Here is a 16,627-nt window from a genome sequence, read left to right on the forward strand (position 1 = left end):
AATATAACTCAGCAGTAATTGATATATATTTTCAACTAAGAGGTTGAGAGTTTGAATCATCACTCCTACATATTATACTACTCAAACAAAAAATTGAATTCTTCCTGAAGATAAGACACATCTTCAACCAAAAGGTCTTAAAGTTCGAATTCTTGCTCTCACGTATTATGTTAAAAAAAAATTGAATTTTCATTAAACCTTACTTACCTTTCACCAAAAGGTTACATAATTGGTGTAAAAATATCCTTTTAGAAGGTCAAAATATTCTAGGAACATATAAATAACTAAATAAGGAAACGTAATATACTACCAACACGAACATTACAGAGATCATGAGTTTGAATTTTTCCTACTTGTTGTATTTTAAAAAAAAAAAACACAATATGTCTATTATAATTTTAAAACATGATTCAATTTGTACCCAAAAACTGAGAGAACTTTTCTATGACCTCCTTCCAATTTATTGAGGACGTAGAAAATTGGTAGGGGCCGGGGGCTACATCTACAACAAAGAAAAAAGAGAACTCCTGTATTCAAGTTTGACATTTCTTTGATTATTATATTTGTCTAAAATACAAACAAAAAAAGAATTAATAAAATAATGGTTAAATACTATTTTGTTGACTATATATTTTATTTCTTTGGTTCATTTTTGTGTATGCAATTTCAAGAAGTTTATTACGATCTCTTTTTTATTTTCTTTTATCTTTGTTCATTTTGATATTTATTTTTTCAAAATGTCTATTTTCATCTCCATACTCTTAAGAAGCAACAAGTTTGGTTCTGGGTTACAAAACAATGGAAATTTTTTAATACAAGATTAAAGTTATATTTCAAAAATTGAGTGGGTGGAGTATCAAACTAAAATTATAATGGAAAGGAAAAAGAGAGACAAAATGATTAATTTTTAAAAGTATGATTATCAAAATAGACATTTTAAAAATACAAGAATTAAAATGAGAAAAATAAAAAATACAATAATTAAAATAAACATTTTAAAACTATAAATACTAAAATAAATGATATTTAAACCTAAAATAATAATGCGCATGCGAAAGTTGTGGGTGCAAAATGAGGGGTGGATTTTGAATATAAAGGCAAAGGAAGGAGGTTGGAAAATGAATAATATGTTATTTATTTATTTATTTATTTTGTTTGAGTAAAAGAAAATGAATAAATATTTAAAACCTACTACAACTACTAATTTCAAGTTGCCACTCCCCTGCTATATTATATGCGTCATCAAACTGCCAATCAAATAAGACTTTTCCCTTAATCTTCTAATTTTGGCTTCCGCCCACCTTCCTGCTCATGCTCATCTCCCTTTAAAGTTTTTTTTTTTTTTCCTTCAGGGTTTTTTTAATTAATCCCAAAAAAAAAAAAGAACCAAATTAAACGTGCCCTTTCTCTGCATTAATTTATATCTATTGTGTCTGATGTCTCTGTTCAATATTGAAATAAATCATATGTTATTTCTATAATCATGTTGTCAACTTCCTTGTTTTCTATTTTGTACCAAAACCAACATTAGTTCTTAATGGTATTTTCTTTTTTCTTTTTAAATATGTTTTGAATGTTTCAATTTTTTTACCTCTAAATTTGGCAAACGAGTAAATTTTAACATTCAATCTTACCATTAAATAAATGTGGCAAATTTCACTATTTATTAAACTTTCATTAAAAAATGGTTGTTAACATGAGTATAAGACAGTTATGTTTGACCAAAAGGTCCTGAGATACTAAAACTTTTTTTAAGGAATCATTAAAAAAAAATGTTATCGAGTGGGTTTAAAATTGATGGAATTTTAGAGTATAACACTAGAGCTCATTTTTGTTGTTGAAATTAAATTGATGAGTTTTGAAAGATTAATTCAATGGCCAAATCTTAAGATTTTTTTAGTACAATATGTTGGGGGATTCAAACTCACAACTTGTTGATTGAAAATATATGTCAATTATTGTTAAATTATGCGCGCTGCCAAATCTTAATAATTAATTTGCTGAAATTTAATGTAACGCATTTGATTTGGAGAGTCTTAATTTTGTTGAAATTAATAAGTTTGGAAACATCATTGCTTCTCTTGTTTTATTTTTGTTAAAATTAATTGAATAACGAAAGGAAGGCTAAATAAAAAGTAAAAAAATTGTGAATTGAAAGTTCACTATAAAAGTTAACAAACCTAGAAGAGTAAAAAGTTGAAATTTTCCTCTTTCGTTTTGGTGGCTGCCATGCGGAGTGTGGGTGAAATTAATTAATCCCTCTCCCAAATAAACAATACAAATTGAATTTTCAATAATACTGAGAAAAAAAACTTTCCATTGAAAATGATTTCTTCTCAATCAAATTTAATTCACTAATACCATGTTAAGTATTATTAAATGATCGATCGATCCAAAAAATTTTTATGTAAATTTAATTTATTTATAGAACACATAACAAAACATAAAACTAGATTAAAAAAAGAAAAGGAACATTCGAAATTCGAATGAATCCAAATGTGATGACCATGGCGGTGTGGTTGTATTTACCTCTCTCTCCTCCATGAAACCTTATTATATTATACGTTATTTGCACTAAGTTTTGTCTGGTATGGTGTGTCAACTTGGAGTTAGTTTGGGGACAGGACTAAGTGGGATAACCACATTTGTCATTTTGTCAAACATAAGACCTTCCCCTTTAATTAACCCTAATTATTACTAATGTTCAATATAAACCAGCCCGGCCCGGCCCCGTTGACATTTGACAACACCCATTTTAATTCTTATATAATTATGCAAGTATCTGGAAAGGCTGCATAAAAATTAAATTAAAATTTAAAACTTTATCACTAACCCCGCTTCCAAACACCTCCCTTTCAAAGTCTACGCTATTTAATTTCCCTATATAAACCCCTCCCCCCTCCTCACTTTTCTTTCGGAAAAAACCCAAAAGTTAAAATCTGGAGCTGAGGCGGCTGGCCATGGAGGGCATGAAGAAAAAGTTGAGCAAGTATGTGAGTTTCAAGGGCTTGGCCCGGACCCGATCGGTGGACCCGATGGCGAGGAAGAGCAGATCGTGGAACAGCGGCTCCAAATACAAGCACCCGGTGGCTCCATACGGGTGCTTCGCCGTCTACGTGGGACCCGACAAGCAACGGTTCGTGGTCAGAACGGAGTTCGCCAATCATCCCTTGTTTCAGATGCTTCTAGAAGATGCTGAGCTGGAATACGGTTACAACAGCCAAGGCCCAATATTGCTTCCTTGCGAGGTGGGTTTGTTCTACCAGGTGCTGGCGGAGATGGACGCCGGCGATGATCGGCTCGGCGACGGCGGCCATTGGACGTCCGGCGACGGTGGTGGTTTAATTACTTGCAGTCCGCTCCGGCTCACCACGTGCGCCAGTAGACAGGCCGGCTATAGCCTGCTGAGTCCCTCCTCCATGCTTAAATTAAATGGTCTTTGACTCAGTACATAGATATTTACAAATATAAATATAAATATCTTTATTTTTCTCTCTCTCTTTATATATATAAAATGATAAATAGGCATTCGATTTTGAGTTGATCTTCTTATGCGCGCGTTTCGCTATCTTTGGAAGTTGTGAAGAAATTAGATCGTAAATGTGTTAACGTAACTTCAGCAAGGAAGTTGAAGCCACACACCACGTCATAGTCAAAACAAGAATATCTATTATTGTGCATTTTTGTTACAATATTTTTGTTAAAGTTTTAGATTCTTTTTCTTCTAAACTTAGGATATACTTTTATATAAATAGAGCCTTTGAATGCCATCATAATACAGTGCATCATACCTTCTGTGTGAAACTTCCTCTTGTGAAATTCTAACTAAATGGATGAAGGTTTCAAACGCAACATTAGTAGCCAAATCAAAAATTTGTCCCAAAATACTAGTGTAAAATTTCTAGTGATTTTTTATATGAATTGTTTTATTAAATATTATTTAAAATTTTCTGTCAATCGGAGATGGGATTGCACATGTTCCCAAGAACGAAAACAGAAACAGGAGAGCTGCTCATGAAAAGTTTTGCTTTTCTTTTTTTCTCCTTCGAAACCTAGCACTAAGGGCATTATTACGATATCCGAGAGGCCTTCTGCTTTGATTTAGCAAACAATTGCTTTCGTTCCTTGGTCTATTGTCGACCTATCAGATAACGTTAGAAGTTTATGAATTTATTAGATATGGTTTAAAATTTATGGATTTATTTAACACAACTTTCAAAGTTTACTTTAATTTTTAACTGCTGAAAATTCGGTAAAAAAGTCATACTTGGAGAGTGGGGTGCATGTTCATTAATGAATGACGTCCTTGCCATGCTTGGAGATTTAACCATATATGGAGCAAATAAAGGATTGGGCAGGGGGGTTTTCAGAAATTATGACTTTGTTCATTCTAATTAATGTTTATTGTCTCTTTACTCTAGGGCAATAATGTATATATAAAAATGATGGAGTCGATTTATGAATACTATATAGTCGTGCTACATTTGATATCACTAATATTGTCAAAGTTAATAGTCTAGTGAAAGAATATCGGGTTTAATTGTTTATTTAGAATGGATCACGGGTGAGAATAAACTAACAGAAAAATGAGGTTTTAATTAAGAAAATATATAATTATTCTTCATTGAATTTCCAATTCTCAGTTCTCAAAACTTAAAATTATATTTAAAAACAAACTTTCAAATACTATTGAGATATATATATTTTAAATAAATTATTTCCAGCTTGATGATGTCAAGAAAAGAGGTTGATTATCAAAGGAGTGAAAATTTTCTCAGGCTATATATGTTTTTTTTTAATGAATAAAGAAAGCAATTTCTTCGTTTTTTAATAATTATTTTATAAATAGCAATCGCATGTGGTGAGAAGAATAGAAGATTTTAAGTATATAAATAAAATATCATCTCCATTTCTAGTTTTTTTAGTAGTCCTAATGTTTAATACATCATATTTATTAGGGCTAAAATAAATGTAGTACAACCATTTATATTTGGAAAATTCTTGGTCAAAAAACTACTTTGATCCTATGTACTTTTAGCTTTTATTTATTTTGGTTTGTTATATTTTTAAAATGCATATTTTGATCTACGTAATTTCAAATTTGATTTGTTTTAGTCCGTATATTTTCAAAATATTTATTGTTTGGTCCCTGTATTTTTAAATTTTTAAACAAAATTCTACGCATAAGGGAAATCCTTTTATATAAAATTATTGTTATATTGAGTGTAGTGTCGTGTTAAAATTGTGATAAAAATACGATTAAAAATAAAATTAAATGACCGAAATAATCACTTTTAAAAGATGTGGACTAAAACGAATATTTGAAATATAAGAATTAAAATTAATGAAAATTGAAAGTACAAAGATAAAAATAAACATTTTAAAAGTATAGGAGTTAAAATAAACCAAAATTGAAAGTAGAATGGTATTTTAACCAAATTCTTTTATCCCCAACCTCTATTTCCCTCTCATACTCGAAAACGAAAATCTCTATTTCCCTCTCAGCCTAGTTTGTGGGCGTTTCTCATCTCTTTTTCTCAATTTTATTATACACACAATCTCTACCTACTACTTTGCCACAAATATCCTTCTATAAAAAAAGTGAAAGTTCTAACTCTCATCCAACATACTAGAACTAAAAAAATAATAATAAACTAAGTGGCTTGAACCTCAAATATGCACGTAAAATAATATCGTAGTTTATACACATGATGTGTTTTAATCTCTTTCATCTCTATTAAGGACAATGACACGCACACGCGCTCGTATCCTAATGGTATGATATTGTTGCTTTGGACATAACCCTCACAGTTTTGTTTTTAATTTCTAAAAAAAAGTCTCATACCCATAGAAATGATTATCCTCATGTATCATGCTTTTCCTTTTCCCGAATTAATATGAGACTTTGTTTGCATTCCTTTACAAATCCAACCAGTATTAAAACTTAGAAAAATAATAATGAATTAAGTGGCTTGAAACTCAATTATGCACGTAACATCATACTGTGGTTTAAAATAACGTTTGTTATTATTACTTTTCTTACGCCTCATTGCCAGTTAGTAATATAAACTACCTACATTTTAAATGAATACCAGCCTGCGTTTGACCATAAATAAATCAATGCAGGCAGTAATTTTAGTTTTTGTCAAACGTCGGATCAAGTGTGAGATTCATGCGTCATTCGAGGGTTTCGTGTCAAAATTTGCGGAACATTATGATTAAAGAAAAATAAAAATTCCTGCTCTCCTAAGTTTTATTACAAAATTCCAGATGCACTCTAATATTTGTTCCAATTAATTTTATGGTATTTTTATATTAGAATTGCAGTTATTTCCGCAGTCATTATTTGGGTTAATAATATTCAGTGCACTTTTAGCCGACAACGCCAGGAAATCAATGGATACAACCGCTTCAAGCCGCGCCCATGCTGAAATCACCTGACAAATGGGCCTATTTTCGGCCCATATTGCAAAGCCACACCAAAACCATTTATTTTGAATATTTGATTACAGAAAGGAAAGAGTAATAAAATTACAAAATTGGGCATAAACAGAACAAAAGACGAGGGTTTTATGTGGCAATTGGAGTTGGGTTGGTGGAGAAGTAAGAAGTTGCGGTGATAACAATGAAGCGATTAAGCCACTCCACTAACTCCGGGCACAGCGTGGCGTAGTAAAACGCCATCCTCATCCACGACGGCTCCGTCGCATACGCATCTCCGCGGCAACCGCTCCTCAAGATTCCCTTCACCGCCCCTCCGATCGGCATAACCGGCATCACGCTCAGCACAACCTGAATTACGCAAATGACTGTTTGAGATATCCGTTGATAAATTAAATGACAGTTTATTCATTATTAATCCTTAATAATTATAGGCTTAAAGCTGGCTCCAAATCATGCACAGTTGGAATTAATTAACTTAATTTAACTTACGTCTCTCAGTTGTTGATCCAATTGCAAACGGCCTTCTTTGGACATGAATTTCCCACGCGTCATCTCTGATTCGATCAGCCCCGGCGTGATAATGGAGATTCCGATCTCTCCCCCAACTTCAACTCTCAGTGTCTCGTAGAAGCTTATCACTGCCGCTTTGCTTGCCTTCAATTTCAATTCATCAAACTATTAATTTAAACTGGATCAAGTGATTAATTATAACATAAATTAATAGGTGCGTTACACATACCCTGTAGAAGCTAAGCCTGGGCGTAGGTAGCCACGCGGCGGAGGAAGCGATTCCGATGATCTTCCCTCTGCTTGCTTTCAGGTGTGGAATCGCATAATAAGTGCAATAAACCATTCCCCAGAAGTTCACATCCTGCGCCCCCAACATCAATACCTCAATTACTATTGAAAAATTATGAGCTAAAAAATTAAGATTAATGGTCACTTCACCATTATTGGGACCGCATTGTTGAGGTCGTCGTATTCTTCAAACAGATTGATACTGGATACCCCCGCGTTGTTCACCAAATGATTCACTGTTGGGACAAATTTTATCAATTATATATATTATATTATATTCACAAAAGAAATCGAATTTCGTTTACTTACGTCGTCCAAAGTGGGCCACGGTGGATTCGATACATCGTTTACAGTCCTGAATCTGGGAAACATCTGCAGGGATTACGAGAGCAAATGGTGAGCCTAGAGATTCCGCCACGGCGGCGACTTCCCGGAGCCGGTTTTCCCTTCTGGCGGCCAACGCTAGATAAGCTCCTCTTTTAGCGTACTCGTACGCCAGGTGCTTCAACAATCAAAACCCACACCCCAAATTAAATAATTAATTTATTAAAATCTATTTTGTTGTTGGGTTATAATTTTAATTGGAAGCAGAGGGTGGGTGGGGGCAGAACCTCGCCGATGCCCGAGGATGCTCCGGTGATCAGAACGACTTTTCCGGCGACATCTTCGCTGAAGGTGGACCTTAGAAGGAATGAGAGGAACTTGAAGAACAAGTATGGTGGGAGAAGGAAGATGAAGGCAATTAGAGATGTTGTGGTAAGTACGAGGTTTAAGAAACTGTAAACGAGATCCATGGAATTCTGTACGATTACAGAAATGGCAATGGGAAATTTTGTAGCCTCTGGGTTCTCCCGTTGACAGAAAAATAAATTTTTAAATCAATCGGGTAGTACGTGTAAGGAATTTTCCGAATTAATTCAAAACAAAGAGGAACAAACAGCTTACGTAGCAGCGTTGCATGCCATGGAAGCAACACGTAGTACACTGCTAATTATCCATGACCACACGTCGCTCCATGTTTTAATAACTTCTGAATTGAAAAAGCTTCTGTGAAGACCCACTTGGAAAGGGTTCGAAAATTGCGACAAGACCCACCAAATAAAAATCATAGTAAAGGAAAACAACAGGAGTTCAAAAATCATAATAAATGTAAAAAAACAGGAGTTCAAATATCAATATTAAAGTTGGTAGATTTAATTATTATATATATGGATAATACCAATAAACCACCGCTCAACCTTGGTCGAATTTAATTCTATATTCTCAACCCTAACGCATGATTCAGAAGTAGTTAGTCCATATATATCAAATTCTAGTAATTTTGAAGTTGTATAATTAACATATTCATGTAATTCCCTGTAATTAAAACGTAGAGGGAAATGTCGCTTATTTGATCATTCATAAGGGAAGGCATAGATTTGCAGAAATTCTGCGGCGTGAACAAATAGATATCCGAACTTTTAGTTCCAAACTAGAGTGGACTGATTCGAGTAATTTATTTAGAAACGGTAAAAAAAGACAAACATCTTGTAAATACAAAACGATCGCCGGCGACGGAAAAAGAGATACAAGTCAGTCGGTTTTTTGTCCCAAGTCGATCGCCGGCGACAGAACGGAAGGTGGGTAAATAAAAGTCTTCAATCCAGTGAGTTGAAGCAGCCTCTGCCCAAAGGTGTGGGTGGGGGAAGTTCCAGTCATTATAAACAAGCGATTAATCCACTCCACCACCTCCGGAACCAACGCCCTCCAGAAAAACGTCGTCCTCATCCACGCCGGCGCCGTCACGTGCTCATCCCCTCTGCAACCACTCCTCACGATTGCTTCCACCACGCCTCCCACCGGCGCAATCGGCATCACACTAATTAAAGCCTTCAATCCCCCCCCCCCCCCCCCCCCCCCCCCAACAATTTGTTTAAAATGGCTCACCAAAATTCTACATTCAATTCAAAATAATTCTCGCTTACATCTCTCAATTCTTGATCCAGGTACATCTGCCCTGTTTTGGATATGAATTTGCCCTGCGTCACCTCTGATTCCGTCAGCCCTGGAGTCACAATCGTAATCCCCACCTCTTTCGCAATTTCCGTTCTCAACGTCTCGTAGAAACTTGCCACTGCTGCTTTGCTTGCCTTCAATTTAAATGTTATTACAGAACTACAATCACCACAAAAGAAAAAACAGAGCACACAATAGAAATGGAAAATGAAAACAGGGGATGTTCTGTTCATATATTCATGAACATATCAATTTAATTACACTGTAGAAGCTCAGCCGCGGCGCCGGTAGCCATTCCGCGGAGGAAGCAATTCCAATTATCCTCCCTCTGCTTCGTTTTAGATGTGGAATCGCATTGTAAGTGCAATAAACTGTTCCCCAGAAGTTTATGTCCTGCACAAATTTAATTTGGATTAAAAACTCACTGCATTCAATTTCACTCAATCGGAAAAGTGGGTTTTGCGATTATCACCATTACTGATGCCATATTTCTCACGTCGTCATATTCTTCAAACAAATTGATGCTGGTTATCCCGGCATTGTTAACCAGATGATCCACTGTTTCGTCATTAAAATTCGCAAAATCCCATCAGGGCAGAAGAGATTGGACTAATATTTTCCAAACCAACAATCAAAACATTGAGAAGTAATTGTAATCAGGGTTGTAAGAATTTAGTTACGTCGTCCAAAGTGTGCGATTGTTGTATCAATACAGCGTTTACAGTCTTCGATCTTGGAAACATCAGCTTTAATGACGAGAGCATATGGGGAGCCAAGAAGCTCTGCCACGTGGGCAACTTCGCGGAGGCGATTTTCCCTTCTGGCAACCAACGCTAAATAAGCTCCTCTTTTGGCGTACTCGTACGCCAGATGCTTCAAAAATCAAGAAAATAAGTTAAATCCAAATTTGTGAAAAATTCGTCGAAATACAGGGTGGGCTAGAGGCAGAACCTCGCCGATGCCTGAGGAAGCTCCGGTGATGAGAACCACTTTTCCGTCGACATCTTCACTGAAGATGGACTTTATTATGTAGGAGAGAAACTTGAAGATCAAGTATGCCGGGAGAATGACGAAGAAGGCCGTTAGAGATATACGAGAAAGAAGGATATTCAAGAAATTGTTCATAAGATCCATGGATGCTCTGCGATTACACCCAGCCCCGAGGTGAGCTTAAAACGATGAAGAAAGAACAGACTCACGTGGCACCGTTGCGTGGCAAACAAGAACCACGTGGACACTGCTACAAATTAGGACGCGACAGAACTGACTACCGCGCGACGTGGCAGGGCTCTTAGCAGCCAAGGTGTTGCGGAATAAAATCTGGACGACACAGAACCAATTAGCATGCCACGTGGTGGAGCTCCCAGCAACCGAGTGGCTCCGGACTAAAACCTTCCCTTTCGACGATACAATCGTAGAGATAGACATCGAATCGCATTAATTCTAAATATATTTGAGTGTATAGTTTATAAATTAGTGCTAATTATCGTGGCTATTATTCATTGCTATATTAATTTCGTGTATAATAAACTTCTTTTCAAGTTTTATAAGCTGTTGCGAGTTTAATACTTATCCAACATAAAACAAAATTAAAAATTCACAAGAACCTGAAAACACAACTGTATATTACACATGAGCATGACTCTGGTATATATTGTACAAGGAACGCAAAAGGGACATAGACACATTAGAGACCGAGTGGAAAGATTACAAGATTTATACACATAATTTTCACACAACAAACACAAAATTAAGAGGTAGCACTTAGCAATATCCAGCTACAAAATTTCTAATTAAAAATTAAAAATTCTTATAACCGGGCTTGAGGTCGGTGGAGCAAATGGAAGGAGGATAGAGCAGACGCTTGCCACCGGTGAAATCCAGAGCCTGCTTGGTGAGGGCGTCGTGTTCAGCAGCTCCGGCCCTGGGCATAGCCAGTATCCGGTAGCTCCACTCCACCAACTCCGGGCAAAACGCCTTCCAGTAATACAGCGCGTCGTACCACGGCGGCTCCGTCACGTACCTGTCTCCCCGGCATATCCCCTTCACCACCGCCCTCGCGAACGCCTCCGCCGACTCCACCGGCACCAGCCCTATCAGTGCCTGCAATTCAAACCCCACATTTCAATTTCCCAATTCCCCAATTCCCCAATTCCCCAATCCCCAATCCCAAACCAACCAATTTCATTTGCTCACATCTCTCATGTCTTGACGGAGTTCCATTTTGCCTTGGGCGTTCAATGCTTTGCCTTGCGTCAATTCAGATTCTACAAATCCAGGAGTCACGATTACGACGCTAATGTCCGCCCCCAGCTCCACCCTCAACGTCTCAAACATGCTCTTAATCGCCGCCTTGCTCGACTGCACACATAATACAACATCGTGCATTCAAAACTCAAAACACCACAAAAATCTCTCTAAATTGAACTAAAACTACATTGTAAATGCTCATTCTCGGCGCCGGCAGCCACGCCGGAGGTGCGGACAGGGCCACGATTTTCCCTCTGCTGAATCTCAGATATGGAATTGCGAGATGGGTCATGTACACGGCTCCCCAGTAATTTATATCCTGCAAATTTCCACACAAATTAATGCATAAAACTAAAACAGGGGCCTAACAAGTGATTGTTTTGTTAGCGACTACCATTATTTGTTTAAACGCAGCAATATCGGTTATGTCTTCGAACATCACCAAATGAGTGATTGCCGCGTTGTTTACCAGGTGGTCGACTGCATCATCAATATCAGAAAATCAAATAAAGAACGAAATTACTTAAATCATTCTTGTGCAAAATTTCCGGACTCACTTCTCCCAAAGTGATTAATCGTCTCGTCGATGATCCGACGGCAATCTTCCAAATTGGAAACATCTGCTCCAATGGTGAGTACGTCTCGAGAGCCAAAACAGCGAGCTATATCCGCGACTTCTTCGAGTGGCTCCTCTCGTCTGCCTACGAGAACTAAGAAAGCTCCTCTCTTTGCATACTCGTATGCCAAATGCTGAAATAGAAACCATTATTTGTTATTTCTAAACCTTTATTCACATACATTAGGGATTCCCAAAAAGTTAATTAAAATGGTTTTAACTTTTGGTTTATATTGGTTTCAGTATTGAAATATTTCTCTAACTCCACCCCTGTTCACACAGGGTAGATTATTTGTGAACAAATTTAAATTTGTTACCTCGCCGATGCCGGAGGAAGCTCCAGTTATGAGAATGACTTTGTAGGCGACATTTTCGCTAAAGAGAGCAGAAACAATAGAGAGGAAGGATTTCAAAGCCTGATAAGGCGGCAATAGGAGGAAGAGCGAAACGAAGGTGAAGGGTGGAGCTACTAAATTTAGAAAACTGTGAAGGATGTTCATCATCATTGTTTAACTATCCTCTGTTTTTCTCCCATAAAACAGAGCAGGTATAATCTGAAAAGATAGTGAATTTATTGACATTATATAAGTAAACAATTGAAAATAATATGGCAGAACAGAAGAAAGCGGTGGCAATTATCATGCATAAACATAGATACGTGCTGAGAAATAACCTAAACTGACAAATTAAAGGAGGCAATTGTCCAAATGCATGAACAGATATACCTGCTTAGAAATAACCAAATCAACTTTCTGCCTGTGTCTCTAAATTGGCGGGATGAGAATCATATCTTAATTGTCAGTGTGTTTTCAGAAGATGGGCTCCACGATCTCATCTCAACAGAAATTTATGTCGGCGCTTCCTTTACACGATTCATCAGAGATGGTTGTGTCTACCTAATATGAATCCACAGCAAATAGGTTATAGATGTAATTAAATTGCAGCGGGCCGATACGTCGTTTTACTGAAACGACAAGGTCTGAAAGCGAGGGTTTTTGAATTTTAGTTTTGGGAAAGAATGAATCGGTGATTTGGAATTTGGATCATATGCTAAGAAGAACAGAACACGCTTGGCGCTACGAACCAATGTTGCAACACTCAAACAGAGGACGTGGCAACACGTAATGTTTACAGCTGGATTCTTACGTGGCTCAACATCTTTCCATCTCCCGAATTGGGTGAAATTTCATTCCTATGCTATTTTTGTTTATTTTGAGTGATTTCTTTAACACTAGGTTTAAAATTTAGGAAGGGCATGCAATTTCCAAATCAAATTGATTTTCCCCATCACGTATTGAATAATGTACAACCTTATTCCTCGAACAAAATTAGAACATAGGCAAATTCGAATTAAATAAGTTTATCATATCATATCTTTTGGAAAGATTTTTTTAAAAATTAGAGAAAAGAGAGATAGTTTCAAACTATTTAGAAAAATTAGGGAATTTGCTGGCCGTTAAAGATACGCATTCCTTGATCTTCTCAACTACTCTCTTAACGCCGGTTTTATCTCACTCCATTTCTTAATTTTCTTTTGTTGTTAATTTATTCATTTAAACTTTATTTATTTTAATTAATCCGATTTTCCCTTTTTAATTTAAATATAAATGTTTTTGAGGTCCTTAAAATTTACTAAAATCAATTTCTTTTTAAGTTAAACTTAAATCTACCATTATTTTTATTATTATTTAAAACTTAAATGTCTTTGAATCCCTACAAAATTTGAATGAATGAAGAATTGTTAAATCTTATTTTTTATTATTAAACCTTTTATGAAGGCATCTTTTAAAAATATAACGGAATTAACTTTTTTCTTTTTAAATATAATATATCAAGTCTTATTTAATAATTTAACTTTGTTTTGTATCTTTAACCAATAATTTGCCAAGATTGATTTTTCCTGTCACATATTGAGTAATGTACAACCTTATTCCAACAAAAGAAAGCCAGCAGCCACAGAGCAGCTATAGTCATGAAAGCAGCATCAGAGACAGATAATTCACATCTTTGTAATCACTCCGCCTTCACGTCGGGGGAGCGAATTGAAAGGGGATACATAATATCCTTTGCTCCGGTGAGATCGAGGATCTGTTTGTTGAGTGTTTCAGAGGCGCCGGCGGGTTTGCAAACAAATACCCGGAACCACCACTCCAGCAACTCCGGGCAAAACGCCTTGAGGTAATAAACCGCGTTGAACCAAGACGGCTCCGTCAAGTACCGGTCACCGCGGCACGCCGCATTCACGATCGCCTTCGCGCACGCCTCCACCGTCTCCACCGGCGTCGCCCCCAACAGAGCCTGCCACCACCAATTTCCCCTCTTTTTACCATTAATTAACTTCCAATTTCGAAACTATTTCTGGGGTTCCCATTTTTTTTTTTTATTAATTAGGCAAAAACAGAGGCTTACATCCCTGACGTCCTGATGAACCTCCATTGCGGCGTGGGAGTACAGAGCCTTCCCTTTGGTCAATTCAGATTCAACGAAACCAGGGGTCACAATCGTGATTCCAATCTCCGGCGCCACCTCCACTCTCAAAGTCTCGAACATGCTCCTAATCGCCGCCTTACTCGCATTGTAAATGCTCATTCTCGGGCCCGGCAACCACGCCGCAGTCGAGGACAGGGCTATGATCTTCCCTCTGCTCTGTCTCAGATATGGAATTGAGAAATGAGCCATATACACCGATCCCCAGTAGTTGGTATCCTGCAATCAAAATTAAATTTTGATGCCGACCCATTGTTGATTAGACTACTAATTCAAATGGGGTTGCGTTTAATTACCATTACTTGTGTGAAGGCAGTGATGTCGGTGATTTCTTCAAACAGGGTCATGGTGGTGATGCCCGCATTGTTCACCAAATGGTCCACTGCGTCCATCCAAATCCATCACAAAAACAAAACTATATAATTTAATGCGATTGGATTATGATATAATGATCTCACATGTTCCGAAGTGATTGATAGTTTGGTGGATGATCCGGCGACAGTCTTGGAGGTTGGAAACGTCTGCAGGAATGGTGATAACTTGTGGGGAGCCATAATGGCGAGCATCCTCTGCAACTTCCTCGAGTGACATTTCTCGCCGAGCTACAAGAGCTAATTGGGCTCCTCTTCTTGCATACTCGTACGCCAAGTGCTGCAAAACATATTTATTTTATTTTGAACTGATCTTCAAGCTATTTAAATGGCCACCGATGAGTCAAAAACAGCGTCGAGAATTTTTTATTGAAGACTTGAAACCAAAACTTCAGAGCTATTATTATGTATGTCTTTTGCTAATTTTCAAGCTAAATAATCATAGGGTGTTAATAATATAAGCAAGTAAATAAATTATTAGTTTTTGCTTCATTTCATAACGATATTTTTTTTTATTTTGCTGGGCTCTCAGTTTTTTTTTTTTTTTTTTTTTAAACCCCCCCCCCCCCCCCCCCCCCCAAAAAAATGATTTTGAAATGTCTTTATAATTTCAAAACCAATGTTCATGAGAAAATCAAAAATAAAATGGTAACGAAATGCGATCTAAATTTAGTTGATGTTCTTCCAATAATCAAGGGGAGGGGAAAGTATTTCAACGGGGGAATAAATAATAGTTTTTTATTTCAAAATATGACACAATTAAAGTATATTTTTACAAAATACCTAATTTCAAACTAATGGTTAGACAGTTTTTAAGACATGCTTAAAAATGAAATCATATACTAAAACACAATAAATATCAAATTATAGAGTATTGTATTAAGAGGGGTGGTCTCATTACCCAACCTACTAAATTTCACGATCGCGCAAACATTTCCATGAAATTTAAGTAAAAACTTGTCAAGATCGAGTTCTTCTAGAGAATTTAATGTAATAATACACCTGTAATTAGTTGAGACAACCACTTAACAAAAGTTTGTTAGTTACCTGGCCGATGCCAGAGGAAGCTCCAGTGATGAGAACGACCTTCCCAGCGACATCTTCGCTAAAGAGAGTCCTAAGGAAGGAGAGAAAATACTTGAAAGTCACGTAGGACGGTAACAAAAGGGCGAGGGAGACGAAGGTGAAGGAGGGAGCGACTAAATTGAAGAAGCTTTGAATAAACTCCATCTCCAATTTCACATCAAACTCTCACCGCCACAACACACATCTTCTACCCAACTAAGCAGAGTCGTTCGCGTTCGTGGCATTTCAAAACTGCACGCGCCACACACGTGCTCTCCTCTCTTTTATCACCCACGTTGCAACTCCCAACATATAGTTTACTTCCCAACTTTTTTCTTTTCATCAAATTTTACTCTTCTTGTTAAAATTGATACAATGCTCGGAGAAAAATTCTGATTCCTCTTCTAAACTTTTAACAACTTTACTATTATTAAAACTAGAAAAACTAGGATTTAACTCATGACCATGAAATTAAAAATTGCCATCCACCCACTGCCCTAGCCTATAAATTATGTATTTGAGATGCTGTTTATTATATAAAAGAACCTAATCATTTTTTTTTAAGTAACGTTAGAGATGATCATCTCCTAAAGAGACCTTG

At 36.6% G+C, this 16,627-nt stretch overlaps 5 protein-coding genes across 5 annotated transcripts; 1 reads left to right on the top strand and 4 right to left on the bottom strand.

The window, feature by feature from the left end:
• The first annotated feature begins 2,784 nt into the window (after positions 1-2,784).
• On the top strand, positions 2,785-3,490 carry LOC111008980 (indole-3-acetic acid-induced protein ARG7). The gene has a single exon (XM_022281866.2). The coding sequence runs from the start codon at positions 2,961-2,963 to the stop codon at positions 3,441-3,443; it is 483 nt and encodes a 160-aa protein (XP_022137558.1). The 5' UTR covers positions 2,785-2,960; the 3' UTR covers positions 3,444-3,490.
• Positions 3,491-6,464: 2,974 nt separating this feature from the next.
• LOC111008745 (11-beta-hydroxysteroid dehydrogenase A-like) lies at positions 6,465-8,112 on the bottom strand. The gene is made up of 6 exons (XM_022281541.2): positions 7,854-8,112; positions 7,552-7,744; positions 7,393-7,478; positions 7,184-7,315; positions 6,934-7,098; positions 6,465-6,792 (listed from the first exon to the last, which is right to left on the bottom strand). Exons 1-6 carry the CDS (start codon positions 8,034-8,036, stop codon positions 6,571-6,573), a joined length of 981 nt encoding a protein of 326 aa, XP_022137233.1. The 5' UTR covers positions 8,037-8,112; the 3' UTR covers positions 6,465-6,570.
• Positions 8,113-8,700: 588 nt separating this feature from the next.
• LOC111008746 (11-beta-hydroxysteroid dehydrogenase A-like) lies at positions 8,701-10,401 on the bottom strand. Its single transcript, XM_088122017.1, has 6 exons — positions 10,189-10,401; positions 9,918-10,110; positions 9,710-9,795; positions 9,499-9,630; positions 9,207-9,371; positions 8,701-9,111 (listed from the first exon to the last, which is right to left on the bottom strand). Exons 1-6 carry the CDS (start codon positions 10,369-10,371, stop codon positions 8,815-8,817), a joined length of 1,056 nt encoding a protein of 351 aa, XP_087978143.1. The 5' UTR covers positions 10,372-10,401; the 3' UTR covers positions 8,701-8,814.
• A 432-nt stretch (positions 10,402-10,833) lies between these two features.
• On the bottom strand, positions 10,834-12,657 carry LOC111008744 (11-beta-hydroxysteroid dehydrogenase A). Its single transcript, XM_022281540.1, has 6 exons — positions 12,421-12,657; positions 12,045-12,237; positions 11,882-11,967; positions 11,675-11,806; positions 11,434-11,598; positions 10,834-11,340 (listed from the first exon to the last, which is right to left on the bottom strand). The coding sequence occupies exons 1-6, from the start codon at positions 12,607-12,609 to the stop codon at positions 11,038-11,040; spliced, it is 1,068 nt and encodes a 355-aa protein (XP_022137232.1). The 5' UTR covers positions 12,610-12,657; the 3' UTR covers positions 10,834-11,037.
• Positions 12,658-13,983: 1,326 nt separating this feature from the next.
• Positions 13,984-16,223, bottom strand: LOC148212564 (11-beta-hydroxysteroid dehydrogenase A-like). The gene is made up of 5 exons (XM_088121409.1): positions 16,009-16,223; positions 15,049-15,241; positions 14,887-14,972; positions 14,513-14,809; positions 13,984-14,401 (listed from the first exon to the last, which is right to left on the bottom strand). The coding sequence occupies exons 1-5, from the start codon at positions 16,189-16,191 to the stop codon at positions 14,117-14,119; spliced, it is 1,044 nt and encodes a 347-aa protein (XP_087977535.1). The 5' UTR covers positions 16,192-16,223; the 3' UTR covers positions 13,984-14,116.
• Positions 16,224-16,627: the final 404 nt, after the last annotated feature.

This window comes from Momordica charantia (assembly GCF_013281855.1).
Source record: "Momordica charantia cultivar OHB3-1 chromosome 3 unlocalized genomic scaffold, Mcharantia_2.0 BLBB01000003.1, whole genome shotgun sequence".
NCBI classification, from domain to species: Eukaryota; Viridiplantae; Streptophyta; class Magnoliopsida; order Cucurbitales; family Cucurbitaceae; genus Momordica; species Momordica charantia.